We start from the raw sequence: 16,489 nt of genomic DNA on the forward strand, positions 1-16,489 counted from the left end.
TGGGGTGCACATGCAACAGTGCACAATCCTGGCATCCTAGGGATCAATGTTTTGATCAGTCAAGATTGATGAAGTTCTGGTACTTGAAAGAAGATCAAGTAAAGGTGGTGGCAAAGGAAAAAGAGGGGTGAGTTTAGCTAAAGTGCTGCGATCCTGCAGTGTGTTTTATTGCAGAAGAGACATAGCCTGTCCCTTCTGCTATAAAGAACCTGCCCGCTGACTTTTTTTTATTTGCAGGTTTTGTTTTGCTTTAAGAAATACCAGGACAAGGGCCTTTAGTGCCAGAGGTAAAAGGGCCAATATGTGATTCCTGCTATAGAGCAGTGAACTCCTACACCAGTAAAGGCTGTCGGTCCTTCGCTTTTTGCACCCCTCTTCTGTTATGGCTTCCGGGACAGCCTATTTTCCTGTATACCCCTGGCCTAAAAAACAAAAAGATTGTAAAGAACAACTAAAAATTATTTTAAACAAGGATGATTTGATTACAAGGAGAAGCTAGGAATTAAAGCCTTAAAGGTGTAGAAGATGAAAATTGTATTGCAAGTTGTAGCACATTAATAAAAAGTAAAGAAATGTTTAAAGCGAGGAAGCTGTTACTATGACAAAATTATCATATATCTATTTGAATGTAAAAGTGGTTAGCTGGGAGGAGCATCAAAAAAAAAAAAAAAAACAGAAAAGGATATTAAAACCATGGCATGTCAGATGACTTTGGTCCATACATAGAATTATTACTGAGACATGATGAGCTGAACTCATTGTAAACTATGCTAACTGCCTGGAAGAAAAGCTGATCTTTTATGTCAGTAGAGATAGTGATCCCCTTTATTTACAAACACTGAAACCGAGAAGACTAAAGCCACGTACACACGTGCAATTTTTGTCGTTGGAAAGGATCTTTCACGATCCTTTCCAACGACAAGGGACTGCACGATGCATGAACGGTGCTGTACATACAGCACCGTTCTGCTCTATGGAGAGGGAAGGGGGAGAGCGACAGGGCGGCACCCTGCTGCGCGCTCTCCCCCTTCCCTTGCATTAGGATCGGTCGTCGTCAATCGTCCCTGGATCCGCCAGGACGGTCGTTCGGACGATGGACGACACCGACTGTACACACGCCAGATTTTCGCCCGATATCTGGCCAATGCCGAATATTCAAACGATTGTATCTAGTGTGTATACATTATTGGTGGATTATATTTGAACAATCATATCGTTTCGTGTTTGCATGAACAGAATGGTACAAAATAATTGATTTGTCCCTAATCATTTGTTTTCTAATGATAATTATTGCACGTGTGTACCTAGCCTAAATCTAGATTTTGTTTTAAATCGATGGCAATAAAATGTTTTTTTTTTTTTTTTTTATAAGTATGTTTTGTACAGTTAATAGGAAACATTGTGTGAAAGGGTAAAATGAGAAATATGTATTTAGGGGAAGAATGTAAGCACTAATGCCTTCCCTGATAAGAAATAAGCTGGTAAGAAAAATAGAAGGGAACTGTCTGTGTGTAGTGCTGGCCCTCCACAGTGACTGATAACAGAGTGTGTGTGTATTTGTTCCAAATAAAGTTTGAAATAAAACGTTCTTCAAATTACATATACATAGAAATAACAAAACTTTGTACCAAATTGAAAGCGAGGCTTGGAACGCATGATAATGAGGCTTGGAACTCAGGTCAGTGATCTGGGAGTGAGGCTTGGCCCTGGGACATATCTGGAATAAGGAAGGAGAGAGGTTCAGTATCACAGAGGTGGAAGATGAGGAGCCCCTAGACAAGGTACTGTATAGACAATGAATGGTCCCAGGGCTATCTGCGTCCACATTACACCGAGGTAGTCGTTTGAAGCATTGGCTTGCAGGAGAGCTGCAGGCTAATAATTGCTCCTGACATGTGAGGAACATGGGGGCTGCCATTGCTGAGCTCTCCTTTGAATGATGCTAGTCCCTGGTGAAGCTGTGCTTTGTGAATTGCTGAGATAGAACTGCTATAGAGATGAGCAGCTCTGATCATTACTGACAGCCATAACCACATTCTTCTGGCTCTGTGACCCTAAAGTACTGACATCTGACACACATAAAAGCAGAAGGTCAGCAATCTCCCAATACGTACATGGGGGGGATAAAACCACTCTAATCATTCTCTGATCTATCTAATATAAAATACAAAGTTTAATTCATTCCTAACAGCTCAATCACACCTTGACATGCGTTGTTGGTGAGGAACATTGCAGTAAGCAAACCATTGATGTGCTCTTGCTATGCTTTCATTCAGTGTTTCTCAACTTGTTAAAATAACCTTCAGATCTTTAGGGTATCCCTACTACTATATTATAACCATAACTCACATTACATTAGTGTTATGGTCAGTGGGAAGAATGTCACCCATATAGATAGCCAAAAAGATCATTGCTCAAAGATCCCCCAGCAACCTCTGGAGGAACCCTGGTTGGGAAACGCTGCTTTAAGGCATGACAAAATCCCAGCTGCACTATGTGTGCCCTAACGTGTGTATACATGTGCTTCCATATGTACAGTAATGCATATTAAAGCAAAACTAAAATTCTGCTTAGAAAATCAGCCATCACGCAGGGTTATATTGTAGAAGACAGGTGATATCCCTTCTGCAATAAAACGTACTTACCTGCCTGATTGCTGTCTTCTAAAAACAATGCTGGATGTGCCAGGTATCCAAGCATCCCATGGGGCTGCCAGAATGAATGAACTGCTATGTGCACAGTTCTCTCCTGCTAGACTACAGAACACTTTCCCTTCTTCTAAACTCAGTACCTTAAAGGAGAGTTGTTGTGTATTTCTGCAGGAGAGAATGCATGCAGAGCTGACAACACTGCCTGGAATGTCTGTGCATCAAAGGCAGTTTTTTCAGATCTCTGCAGAAAGTTAGGAGCTTACTGGATTTCTTGCAGATCCACAAGTTATTTTCTATATATTGGGAAATGAGCATGTTCTGAACAATTGTGCTGCTTGTGTTTTTCTTCCAGAGACGCACTTTAAATGCATATTAAGGTGCACATAAAAATGCATGAAAAGACCTCTACCAATATAGTCATTGGCATGGCAAATGCAAAACCCTCAGTTTTCATTTCTATTGTGTATGGTTATGGATCTCATAATGCATTTTGTATAGAATTTCAAATTCATGTAACTTGTACACGCTCTTAAATGTAACCTTCTCCTCTCTGGTATTCCACTAACCCGACACTCTCCTCTACAGTCTATTATGAATGCTGCAGCCAGACTCTATCCTTCCCTCCGCTCTTCTTCTGCTGCCTCTCATTGTAGTTCTCTTCATTGGCTTCCATTTCATCTTCAAATTCATGCTCCTGTGCTTTACCTTCAAATCCCTCCACAGTTCTTGTCCCAGGTACCTTTCAGACCTGGTAACAAAAATACTCCCCTAGCCACTCTCTTCGCTCCTCCAATGACCTATAATGACTTCCTCACTCATAACCTCATCACACGCATGGCTCCAAGACTTTTCTAGAGCAGCATTGACTCCCTGGAATGGTCTTCCTCGTCCTTTTCGGCTTGCATCTAATTTCCGCTCATATAAAAGAGCACTCCAAACCCATTTTTTCAAACTTGAAACCCTCACTACTTTCCACCACAACATTTCTCCCATCCTATTGTGTGGTAATTCCCCCATCTCCTAGAATGTAAACACCTTCGGCAGGGTCCTCTCCTCCTGTATCACTGTCTGTATTCGTTTCTCATTTGCAACCCCTATTTTTTTTTTTTATGAAACTGAGTTTTTATTGAAAAATTTTTTTACAAATACAACAAAAGGAACAAAACAAAAAGAACATGGACAAGAACACAGCATACAGGAGCATTAGCAACATATTACCAAAACCATAAGGCATAAAGTAGGGACAAGTATATATACATATACACATATCCATACATAAAAGCTACAAGAAAAAATAGCAATAGTGGAGTGCAAATAATGCAATGTGGTTTCCAGCAATAAACATGACAAACCAGTAAATTCCTTTATACTGGACAAAACATCAAAAGTGGGGAGGGAGGAAAAGGGAAAAGGGGATTCTGAGGCGATTTGCTATATAACAAAAGGAGGGGAGCAAAATAAGACCACCACATCTGTATTTGAGCATATTAGTCATCCCATGGCTCCCAGACCTGTTCGAATTTAGTGACAGTGTTCCTGAGCAGGGCAGTAAGGTATTCCATCATTCGGATATCCTGAATGCGGGCGTATAGTTCTTCTAAGGATGGAGGGGAGACAGACTTCCACTTAGTGGAGATCAGGGTACGAGCCGCTACTAAGATGTGTTTGGTCACCTCCCCCAGTAGCTGGTGCAACCCCTATTTAATGTACAGCGCTGCGTAATATGTTGGCACTATTTAAATCCTGTTTATTAATATTATTATTAATAATAATAATAATAATAATAATAATAACAATAATACCAGAATGCACAAATGTGAAGCACTTTGGGATTATAGTTTTAGTTTTCATAGGGCAGAGCGCCATCTATTGGTGACCAAGTACAATGCGAAAAAGATTTAGGAGCGGGTGACCTATAATAAACGAATGAAACGTTTTTTTTCCTGTTTTAACCTGTGAAAAGGGGGGAAATAATTGTTTGTGTGTTTTTTTTTTTTTCTTTGTTTTTTTTAGGTTTACTTACCTGGAACAATGTGCACACCGGTGGTGCGCTGCCTGAACATTCTGACCCACAGGCATGTGTTTGTGCGCCATCTTTCCTCTACAGCAGGGAAGCAAAAATCTGGGGAGGAAATTCCAACCTTTCAGTATGTCGGTAAAAAATCCAAAAGGAAGGACCGGATTTTTGTGTGGGGCTTTTCTTATACAGGAGCTTTGGGCATTCCTAGTTTTGTAGTACCAGACACTGGAAGAAAAAAGCCAAGGCGATACCAGCTGACTCCATATAGGTTGGAGATGGATGAAAAGGTAAGATGTGTAAAAGCTGTCAACAGCTAATGGCAGAACTGTATAAATCGACCCTGTCACCAAATAAAAAAAAAAAGTATTATAAATGTATAAATGTTTTTTGCCAGAAAATTTGACAAATCCAGGAAGAGTCAGTTCCCTAACATGGCCCCCTTCCACCTTTCACATCATATTTTTCTCCTGTTCTAGAAATGTCAAATTACTGTCTCTGCTGGAGTTACAGTTTTATAGGTGAACTCCGGCAAGCTGCAGAACAGGGATCTCTATAGTTACATACTGATACTTTGGATTGTGCATTCAAAACTTGAACACTATCTTCTCCACTCTAGCTTTGTCTCAGTATTCACTACAAAGCTAATTATTCTTGCAACATACAATAAACAGATATATGGGTAATAATATGTGAGAGCGTTTTGCCCTTTTTTCCAGCCTTGCTGAGCAGTTATAGATTTAAAACTAATCATAAGTATGAAACTATTTGTAGCATTTTTAGAAGTGGCATATGGCTTAATCACCTATTACACCCATGTGTCACTTCTGGAATATTTCTTCTTGTTCTATGGTAAGTATCATGGTAATATGAAGGCCAACCTTGAAGGTCCAAGAATTCCAATTGTTTGTAAACTGTTTAACCATCACAAGTCTATATGATACATGATAAATATAATGTCCAGTATATGAAACATCATGGAAGACAGTCAAAAACCATGGACATCCATCACAGACTGTGAATACTGCTGGTGAGTTTGAAGGTCATTTTTAGCAGCCAATGATAGCTTGGGAACATGATACTTTAGACTACTAAAGAACAGTACCATTGTAGCCTGTTTACAGAGTAATCATTCTGCTTCCATTTACTAATTACTAAAACGTGGTGACCTCACAAGTGCCAAAAGGTTGCTGTTAGGTACTAACTCAAAGAAGCAAGAAATCGGTAAAGAATTCAAAAAGATACCACTTAAGCTAAAATATCTGCCCCGGATAGAGTTTGATCAAAACTGGTGTTTTACTTAAAGAAATAACTTGTTACTCTGACTTTTTTTTCTACAGATCTCCTCTGCATCTTGTGGTTATGGATTTACACTATTATCTTCTAAGACATCAGATGTGACAAAAGTTTGGGGAATGGGACTAAATAAAGATTCTCAGATTGGCTTTCACAGGAGCAGAAGAGATCGAAGTAAGACTATTTTCTGAAAAAAATACATTATTCCACTGTTGCACATGCACTTAGAATAAATGTACAATAACCGCATGGTGTTATAAAGAAGATGAACATTTGCAGATGGTATTTGCTCCTTGAGCAAAGGTATAAGTTTAGAGATCCTTGGAAAAATTCCAGCTACTTTTACTTGGTTTCAGAAAGAAATCCTGACCACCTATAGGCAAAAGGCCTATAGAACAAGACTGAGATAAATATTACAGTGTATTGCTGATACCAAGACAGGAGCTTGTCTGGTACCCTCAAAGTTCAAAGACAAGCAAAATATGTTAATGCTGGTACAGTGTTGTTCAATGGAACAAATATGATAAATCTTTTCTGCTGTCACTTTACAGTGTTCAACCCAGAATTTTTTTTAGGCTGGGTGGGAAGAAATTGTAGGTACAGCTACTGTATTGTGACCCAACTCTTCAGTATCCACTCAAAAACAGCCGGGTGGGTACTGAAAAGTGCCAGGTGGTGCACCCGGCTAAAAGGGGCTGGGGAGAACTCTGCTATACTACATATACTGCCTGCATTTTTTTCAATTTTGGTTTTTGTTTGTTTACAGCAAAGGGTTATGAGTACATCCTAGAACCATCACCAGTACCTCTGCCTTTAGACAAGCCGCAAGAAACTCGAGTTCTGCAGGTGTCATGTGGCAGGGCACATTCCTTCATCCTAACAGATAATGAAGGAGGTAAGTGGCCATCGTACACAGAAGCAGACTGCCTTTACGGTTTTTGTGTTTGCAAATATGTGCTGTTACCGTGTAATGAATTCTCTGATGAGTGATCTGAGATGAGTGATGAGTGTGTGTTTAAATTTTAAAAAATGCTTGTTTTTTTATTAATAATATTTTCAATTATTGAATATTTGTGCTGTTTTATAGCAGAGTGGATGTTAGTTTGATAAACATGGTGCATCATTGTAAATTAAAGTGCCAAGATTTAATATAAAATATTGTTCCAGTTTTCAGCTTTGGGAACAATTCATATGGCCAGTGTGCAAGGCGGGTTATTGAAGGAGAGATTTATAGGTAAGACATATTTAGCATGTGACCTTGTTATGCCATGGATATCTCTCTCCCTCTCCCTTTCCCTTTCCTCTCTCTCAAAGCTGGATAGGGATTTATGATTGGTTGGGGTGCATTTATTTGCTGACTGATGGAAAGCTGGTGAAAATAATTCTCCTTTCACCACTTAGAAGGCCTCAGAAGACACTGGGTATACAATCTCATTTCTTAGGAGGCATGGAACAAAAGGCGCTCAAAACCTTCTTTTCCTCCATAACACACATGTCCCTTTCCTTTATTTGGTGTTCTGCTAATTTACCTGTTATTTGGGCAGCTGCTCATTGACTTTGTTCTTTTTTGAGCACAATGCCTAATACTTTTCAGTTACAATTCACTGTTGCCTGAAAAGGCAGAAGCAGAATTTCTTGTCTGGGTAACCTTAAGCCTACACTGGGAAGATGTATCTTTTTTTATACCACGTGTTGACCTGGTGGAGGAAAAATGCTGTTTGGTCCTCCGTGCTAGTGATGTGACCAAATGCCTTTCTTTTGTGTGTTGACCCCAGGGTTCAGATAAGCTTATTCCATACTCTATTTATAGTTAAATGTGCTTAAGTGCTACTTTTCAGTCTTTGCTGCATGTTTATAACATTGCATTACAGCTACAATTTCCTTTGCGCCAGTGTGTGCTGAATTCTTTACACCCTAAATGAAAAAAATTGTCCAGAGCCAAGCAAACAATTAATAGACTTTCCTATTTAAGTGATTGAAGTTGGGCACATGCATGTGATGGGGCTGGGGTGCTAGGCTAGAAATGTTTTGGAGAGCAAGTAAAACATTTTTACTAAAGCAAATGTTCTCTGAGTTTTTGCTTATGTTTGGAACAAGCTGTGTGAATTCAGTGCAATTATTACAACTCCTGATAACTATTTTTTTTTCCTTTTGAAAGTGAAAGCCAGTTGGTCCACAGAGTAACACCAATGGACAGCAGCGTTGTTCAGGTAACATTTACAAAGTTAATAACCAGTAAATATTTTACTAGGATTCTAACATTGTGTACGTTTGCGTTTCCCACTCTGTGCCTTTGTCTGCTGTTGATATCATTATGTTTGTGTTTGCAGATAGCATGTGGTCAAGACCACAGTCTTTTCAGGACTGAGCGAGGAGAGGTGTATGCCTGTGGCTGGGGAGCTGATGGTCAAACAGGTCTGTAACAGATATGTTTTTAGACTATAGGTAGAGGAATAAGTAGCAAGTGGGGTTCTCCTACATTAAATTGTCTGTGATGATTTGAATTGCCTAGTCTGAATTAGGTAATTCAGGTAATTATTCAATTATTTTGAATTGGGTAATTATTTTGTGAAGTGGAAGGATAGACAGGCTTTTGTAGGCAAGTTTAAAAGTGAACAATATTATTTTAATGATGCCTAAGTATAGTATACTCCTATACTTTACATAAATCAACTAAACTGTGACATACAGGAAAAAATTCTGTGATTACATATATAGACTTTTACTTTTCAAGTATAATATCAACATAGAGTTTAGGAACGTTTCGAGTTTAGGAAAGTCTCAAGTTCCCGACATGTTTCGCCCTTAGGCTTCATCAGGGGAGAATTGAGATTGAAGTCTAACTTGAAAACCGATGATGTATTATATGACCAAATAGTAGATATGAAGAAAACAAAAGGGACAATAACAGTAAATTCAATTTCAACGCTAAGTCCTACATATAACAATGCATACAGTTCAGTAAGTATACACAAAGTTTAGATATTATTACTTACACTTATGTAATCACAGTGATAAAGAATGCATAAAAGCATCTACAGGACTTCCGTGCCAATTTATTCCAATAGGGGTAAGGGAAGTTATATATGGTAACTACAAAAATATAATTTTTAGTGTTAAGTATCATGTATAAATATTTATAGAGGTGATCCATAGTAGGGTATAAAGGATGAAGGGGGAGGGGGGTTTAATATGGATAATAGGTACAAAAAATGAGATATGAAAATTTTAGGGTGAAAAGAGACCAATTTGCACTTAGAATAATGTTGTCAGCAACACGGCACATGTGGAATGAAATGGGGTACTTTAAATTATTGCACTCTTGAATATTCTATAAGAAAAAATATATATTAGGATTTAGGGGTATGGAGGTATTAGATGAATAAAATTGTATTGATATTGAATAAATGCATCTATATGAAAGGAGCATGTATTACTTACCCATCATCCAATATACTGATTGCTGATGTACCATATAGGGGTCTAAATATAGGAAATGCAAGAAATTTTCAATGAATAACAGTATAGCTCCAGAAAATGTTTTACTGGGATCCAAGAAAAATATATGCAAATAGATCTTAAGATTCAAACTTACTTGAGTCAATGGTAGTAGTGGAATAAAGCAGGCGAGGCACCAGCAGCAAGCCGCAGAAGACTGTACCTGCTGGCGTCTCGTCTTAAAAAAACATGTAGGAAGCGGCCACTCATCTCCGGAGTACGCGCAAGATCTCATCTCTCCTGCAAGAGCAGGGTGGCCATCTTTGATAAGGGAGGAAAGAATATTATTTCCTCATCTTGATATAAGGAAAAGAGAAAGGGGATAGAGACGCACAGGGCAGTGGAGAACTTAAGGAGGTTAAGAGTTATTCCAATTATTGGCAGAACTAGGAGGTGACCACGCATCTCCCGGATGCACGCGACGTTCCACAAGACCCTGGCGCCCCTGCGAGACCGCGACGGCCATCTATAATTAGGGAAAAGATAGTATTATGTCCACATCTAGCTAAGATGGGAGGATGGTTGGTACATAAAAAAAATGATAAACAAAGGCTGAAAGCCATGTTGTCACCCTCACCTGCTAGGTCCTGGGTCTGAAAAGTAAATTTCAAACCCAAACGGGGGAGAAGGGGTGGGGGTGTTGGTTATGATTTGCCAACCCCCCCATTAGTGCGCCAATGCCTGAAACCTTGTCATGGGTGCTCCCATCTCCCGTAGGGCGAGTTCCATGTACTAGAGAAAAATATATTGACCTAAAGGGTTGTGTTAAAATGTAAACAACTATATATGAAAAAGTTTTTATTTAGATTTTTCAATAAAGGAATTGGAATATGAGTGCATTATAATAAGGGCATTCAGGTCCCCCAGATGCAATCATCTTACATTGACGTATTAAGTCAAGGATCAAAGATACCTGATCGCTGTAGGAAAGAGTACATATTACACTCAAAAATCATAGTACATTAATTGTGTAGTGTTTAATGACTCTATAATTTGCGAAAACTGATACCCATGTTGCCAATGATTTACAGTGTCCACGAGATTACACAATTTGAAACCATGATAACAGATGATTGTATAACCTAATAAAAATGTAAATACATTATAGAAAGGATTTGAGAGAAAAAACATCATTTAGTCCAGATGGTTTGGTTGCATTGAGTCGAAATATTCACTTTGATTCAGATTGTAATAACAAAGTGTCAATGTCCCCCCACCTGAGGTTTTGGGGGATATGCTCTAAAGCTGCGAACAATATGTAGGTAATGTGAAATTGATGTTTGTTCCTCACACAATAACTTAGGGGGGTGACTATCTTTCCAGAATTGATCTTGTATGTATGTTCGTAAATGCGTTTAAGCCACACAGGTTTCGTCTTCCCTACATAAAAATTTCCACATTCACGTGTTACCAAACATATCACTCTATTAGTGGAGCAGTCAATTCTATGTTTCGGTTTATGTATGGAGTTACCAGGGAAACAGGTTACTTTGTTCTCAATAATCCATTTACATTGTGGGCAATGCCCACATTTGTAAGTACCTGGTATAGATGGAGCTGTCTGGAGTGGTAAGGGTAGGCCATAATAGCTCAAAGTTAAAGTATCCTTTAAGGATGGAGACTTCCTATATGTAACAGCTGGATAGGGAGAGAGAAACTTACTGGTGGAAGAATCCCCACATAAAATACGCCAGAGTTGCAATGTGCAAGATGTTTTTGATGAGTTGATGTTGTCTATTATTGGTCATAATTGTTCTAATTAAAAGATTAAAGGGTGGTGGTTTGGGAGAAAGAAGGTCATTACGTGCCAAGGATTTGGCTTTGATTTACACTTTTTGAAAATGTTTTCACTATATTCTTTGGACAGTAATCTGTCTAGGAGAGCTCTGGCTTCTCTTTCAAAGTCTACTGAATGAGTGAAATTTCTCTTCAATCTTAACTATTGGCTGAAGGGAATACTATTCTTCAGAGGCTGAGGGTGAGCACTCTCAGCATGAAGGGGTAGATAAAATAGTACCTTCTAGTGTAATTCAGAAGTAAGTATCGGTGTTCTCCCCAGAAATTTTTTTCAGCCGGGTGGTAGGAAGCTATAGCCGGGTGGTAAAAAAGGGTGTGTGGCAAAACACGGCATATTTAGTGCTCCCAGTTGTTTATGCCATGGGTATCCAGTAACCTCTTATTGTTTCAGTGTTCTACCTTCTTCCAATTAGTTGTTACAACTTTGTAATGCCTGCCCAGTTAGTATATCCAATTTTTCTATTCTATGTATTTTGCCACAACTGTCCTATGCCGTGTATTGTGACCCAACTTACTAGTGTTCTAAGTTTTAAGAGTGTAATCCTTTGTAGTAGTGTAATAATATAATGAATGTTGTGTAATAAGTTAGGCTTAGCTCATATTAGCAGCAAAAAACATTTACCCCTTCTGAGTGACTTCTGGCAACTGCTAGGCACCTAGGATTGGTAACAGGCCATAAGTGCTGGGCACCTAGGATTGGTAACAGGCAGTAAGTGCTGGGCACCTAGGATTGGTAACAGGCAGTAAGTGCTGGGCCCCTAGGATTGGTAACAGGCGGTAAGTGCTAGGCACCTAGGATTGATAACAGGCGGTAAGTTCTAGGCACCTACGATTGGTAACAGGCCATAAGTGCTAGGCTCCTAGGATTGGTAACAGGCGGTAAATGCTGGGCACCTAGGATTGGTAACAGGCAGTAAGTGCTGGGCATTTAGGATTGGTAACAGGCAGTAAGTGCTGGGCACCTAGGATTGGTAACAGGCGGTAACTTCTAGGCTCCTAGGATTGATAACAGGCGGTAATTGCTGGGCTTTTTCAGAGCTAGAAGTTTTTTAAGCAGCAGTGGTTCCTGGCATGAGGAATGGACAAATGTAACCTTAATGCCAGTGTGAATTCAGCCTAACTTCAGATGTGCTCCTGTGTCTATATTTAGTTAAAGTGAACTTTTGTGAAAACATTTTTTTTCACTTGATTCTTTTACAAAATTAGCCCAGCAGGCCCATGGTTGCTCAGCTTCCACCTTTTCTCTGATGCTCACTTGTACATCCAGTGCTGATTTGCACTGCGCATGCATTAGATTGAACACTTTTTTTTACATTATAAGAAATCCTCTGAAGATGCTTGCACACAAGGAGCAGTGCAGAGCCTCTTGGGATATGTGACACAAATATTCCAGGAGGCTGCGGATTTCCCCTTTTGGTCTTTACTGTTTTCCATTACATAACAGAGAAAGTCACTCTTTAATATAATGTTAAAAATGTGGAGATGCTTTAATAGCATCATGCATGTGATATCAGATGGGGACAAGACAGACAGTGACCCCCTCTCATCACTGTCTATATTCTATATAAAAACAGTTTGTGAAGTTTAACCAGTGTGTAATGTCATCTGCAGCGCAGTGTGAGCATTGTAAGTGTAAAAGCTTCTTGTCATATTCTGCAGCCTAACAACTCGCTGTGTTCCAACCTTCAGATCTCCTAAACCATTGGTTGTATTAACTTGAAATTTTACACGTGGAGGCATGTCTTTAATCACATCAAAATTATCCATATCAGACAAAGGGCAAAATGATAAACCCAGTTTCAAAAGATTAGTTTCCTCTGTTAAAGTAGGGAAGTAGTGGGAAGATAAGTTAAGTATCTCTAGATTTTGTTCTCTATGGGCAGCTTCAACAAAAACCTGTCTATTGGACCCTTTATGGGGGTGGGTGAAGGTAAGGGTGGGGGGGAAGGGATAAAAAAGTCTGCTTGTTTTTTGGTATTGCTCCAGCTTGAGTGAAAGTATTGAGAACATCTGGTAGAGAAAGGTGTTCTGAAATCAAGGTAGGTGGGTCATAGGTTGAGACTTAATTTCCTGCAAAAGCCTGTCTATCCTTCCACTTCACAAAAAAAAATGTTTTTGGACTGTCTACACCAGTGGTGCCCAACCATTTTTCATCTGGGGGCCGCTGTTGACATTGAGATTAAACCTGCGGGCCACAATGCAAACAAACATTAAAGTTTCATGTTTAAAACTAGAATAGTTTTAATTTAAAATGAAATTAAATTGAAATGTTTCACTTCAAATATTTAGTTACTGTAATGTACATGCACTAAATAAATGAAAAATCAAGAATTTTTGCTTTCGTCATTTGATGCTCATTTTTTTATTGCAACATTTTATTAATGAAAGATAAAAAAAAACTAAAGCCATCATACAGCAAAGCTATCATACAGTGCTGAGAGGATAGACTATCATTGTTGATTCAGCACATTTGGAATATATCTGCTTGAGAATTTAAAGCATTTGCCTTGGAGAGCTTTAATAAATCAGATCAATTGCCTCTTATCTGCCCTTGTTGGAGACAGAAAATGGTGACTAGTCACTTCTTCTACCTACCCCCACCCCATTTTTATATTTTTGTCTAATGTATGGGAGAAAGAGGGGCTTACTACGTAGATCAGCTTTTCTCAACCTTTAAATTAGGGTAACCCTGGAAATAACCCACAGGTCTTTAAGGTACCTCTGGTATAATTATCCACAGCGCACAGTATATTATTGTGTTGGTCAATGGGAAGAATGTCTATTTTATTTCTGGCCATTGGAATGAATGTGTCACCCTTACAGATAGAAAAAAGGGTTTTAGGTTAGGTAAAATATGGCTTCTTGTTAATGCAAGCCCCAGATAGGTACACTCCAAATTTGCAGAGGAGTATAGACAGACAGTGTTTTTTTGGCAAGGAAATGTAGTTTTACTTCGTAGCTTTAGACATGTAACAAATTGACAATAGCATTACAAGGTTATTAGCATTGTACAGCATATGCATAAATTGCGCTATACACAATATTCCTGATGTACCAAAGGGTACTAGCAGTAAGTAACTGCACGTTCAAATCTTCAATTAGTAATCGCAGTCTTCTGTATTCTTGACGCATTTTTCCGTTACAAGGCTTCATCAGTAGTGACTGTAACATGCAATGCGGAATATCTGGACAATCATACAGGGTTAGTTCAGACCTGTACATAGGTTATGACCTTCCTATTGCCCAATGTTCATGACTTCACCCAACTGGATGAAGGGGAAGTGTAGAGACAGCGTGTCCTTTTTACTGTTTTGCTTGTTCACCTGTCACCCCTGTGGAAGCCATGTAACGGCGAAACATGTCAGACTACTTCTATTGAACATTTGAATGTGCAGTTACCTAAAAATAGAACCCTCTGTCTATCTATACTCCTCCGCAAATTTGTATTGCACCCTTACAGATAACCAAAAAGATCATTGGTTGTCGGCTAAACTGACCTGTGGACACAGATTGTTCGTTGCTCAAAGAACCCCTAGCAACCTCTGGAGGAACCTATACATGAACTGTTTCAGGAATGACGTTGAATATTTTTGCCTCCTGTACAGGCTGTAATATATTGTGATCACAGTTCTAGGTTTTGAAAACCTTTAAAAATATCCTTTATCATCAATCTCTATATAAAGCACAACGCTTTTACTAGGATATCACCGATGTTGTACTATAGACCTGCTGTGCACCTTTGTTTCCTAAATTTGAACCCTTCCTGTAAGGCCTAGCAGATGTTGAACAAATTTTACTTGCAATTTGATTTCTGTTCCCATAACAAAATCAGATCTTAAGTGAATGTGAAGTGACTTCAGTAGTGAGCTGTTTGTAAGCAACCACTTTTTCTGTCCTTGACTAGACATGGAGCAATTGGTAGTTAGTATTGAAATGACATAAGTCAGGTTTATAAATGATGGATCAAATTTAGTCAGAGTTCCAGACCCACTCTAACCAAGACACTTCATCTAAACAGTCAGAAAATCCTTCTTAGTGATTAGGAGGGCAGAATATCATATGCATGTGTGATGTGTTTTGGGGTTGTCTGTGATTGATGTGCAGTCAGAGTTACTGTATTTTATCTTTTTATTGTCAAGTAATAGATTTGTATTTTTATCATGTGTTATTAGGCTTGGGTCATTACAAAATTTGCAGTGTTCCCACAAAACTGTCTGGGGATTTGGCTGGTGTGAATGTTGTCCATATGGCGACTTATGGAGATTGCTGTCTGGCTGTATCAGACGAAGGCCAGGTGTTTGGCTGGGGAAATTCCGAGTACTTACAGCTTGCATCCATCACTGAATTCACACAGGTAAGATTTTTGTTTTGGCAGGTTGCATAGTAATAAAATCTTGTCATTTTGTGGATTATAGTAAATGGATAGTAAATGACATATGATGCATTTAGATCACTATGTAAAAGGAAAGCTCATCAGCTTTCAAAGTCTTTGAGTGATGATATATTTGTTTTACAGTAAAGATTTAGCGAAAAATAGTTCAGCGAGTAGAATTATTTTTTATTTATCCAACATATTTAAGCCACTACAGCAAAGGAATTCTATTGTGCATGTACTCCTAGAATTTTTCTCTCTATACAAATGAATCATTGAACAAACACGGGTCACCCCATAAGTTTTTGTTAACAAATCACACATTGCAGCACAGTGACCTTTATTGCAGCAATGAGAGAAAAGATTTAATACCTTTTGAAATTTATGATTGCTAGGTGAAGTGTAGATTGCCTAATGACAAAAAAACATCAGTTTATTCTTTATAATAAGAAACCTGCTTCTCTTTTTTTTTTTTGTGCACTAGACCCATACCATGCAGTACCAAAGACATAATTTCTAATAAAATAAAATAACCTTAAAATGGGTAAAGTGTTTTTCAATATTTGGTATGCATGACATATAGATTGATGTCTGCAATGAATATATGTAAATTATATAATTTAACTTCAGTTCATCAGGTAATTACTGTAGCTGTTTTGTTGAAAAAGTAAAAAATAAATATATAAAAAAAAATATATATATATATATACACACACACACAGTTAGGTCCATAAATATTTGGACTGAGACAACTTTTTTTTCTAATTTTGGGTCTGTACATTACCACAATTAATTTTAAATGAAACAACTCAGATGCAGTTGAACTGCAGACTTTCAGCTTTAATTCAGTGGGTTGAA

At 38.5% G+C, this 16,489-nt stretch overlaps 1 protein-coding gene across 1 annotated transcript in view; it reads left to right on the plus strand.

Moving 5' to 3' along the window:
* Positions 1-1,684: 1,684 nt before the first annotated feature.
* RCC1L (RCC1 like) overlaps positions 1,685-16,489 on the plus strand; it is an 18,820-nt gene continuing 4,015 nt past the window's right edge. The window contains exons 1-8 of the mRNA XM_072415879.1: positions 1,685-1,781; positions 4,665-4,958; positions 6,009-6,138; positions 6,731-6,859; positions 7,132-7,198; positions 8,123-8,174; positions 8,295-8,379; positions 15,432-15,613. Of these exons, the coding sequence (XP_072271980.1) occupies positions 4,683-4,958; positions 6,009-6,138; positions 6,731-6,859; positions 7,132-7,198; positions 8,123-8,174; positions 8,295-8,379; positions 15,432-15,613 (921 nt within the window). The 5' untranslated portion in view covers positions 1,685-1,781; positions 4,665-4,682. The remainder of the gene's footprint in view (positions 1,782-4,664; positions 4,959-6,008; positions 6,139-6,730; positions 6,860-7,131; positions 7,199-8,122; positions 8,175-8,294; positions 8,380-15,431; positions 15,614-16,489) is intronic.

Source organism: Pyxicephalus adspersus, chromosome 1 (genome assembly GCF_032062135.1).
Source record: "Pyxicephalus adspersus chromosome 1, UCB_Pads_2.0, whole genome shotgun sequence".
In the NCBI taxonomy this organism is placed as follows: domain Eukaryota; kingdom Metazoa; phylum Chordata; class Amphibia; order Anura; family Pyxicephalidae; genus Pyxicephalus; species Pyxicephalus adspersus.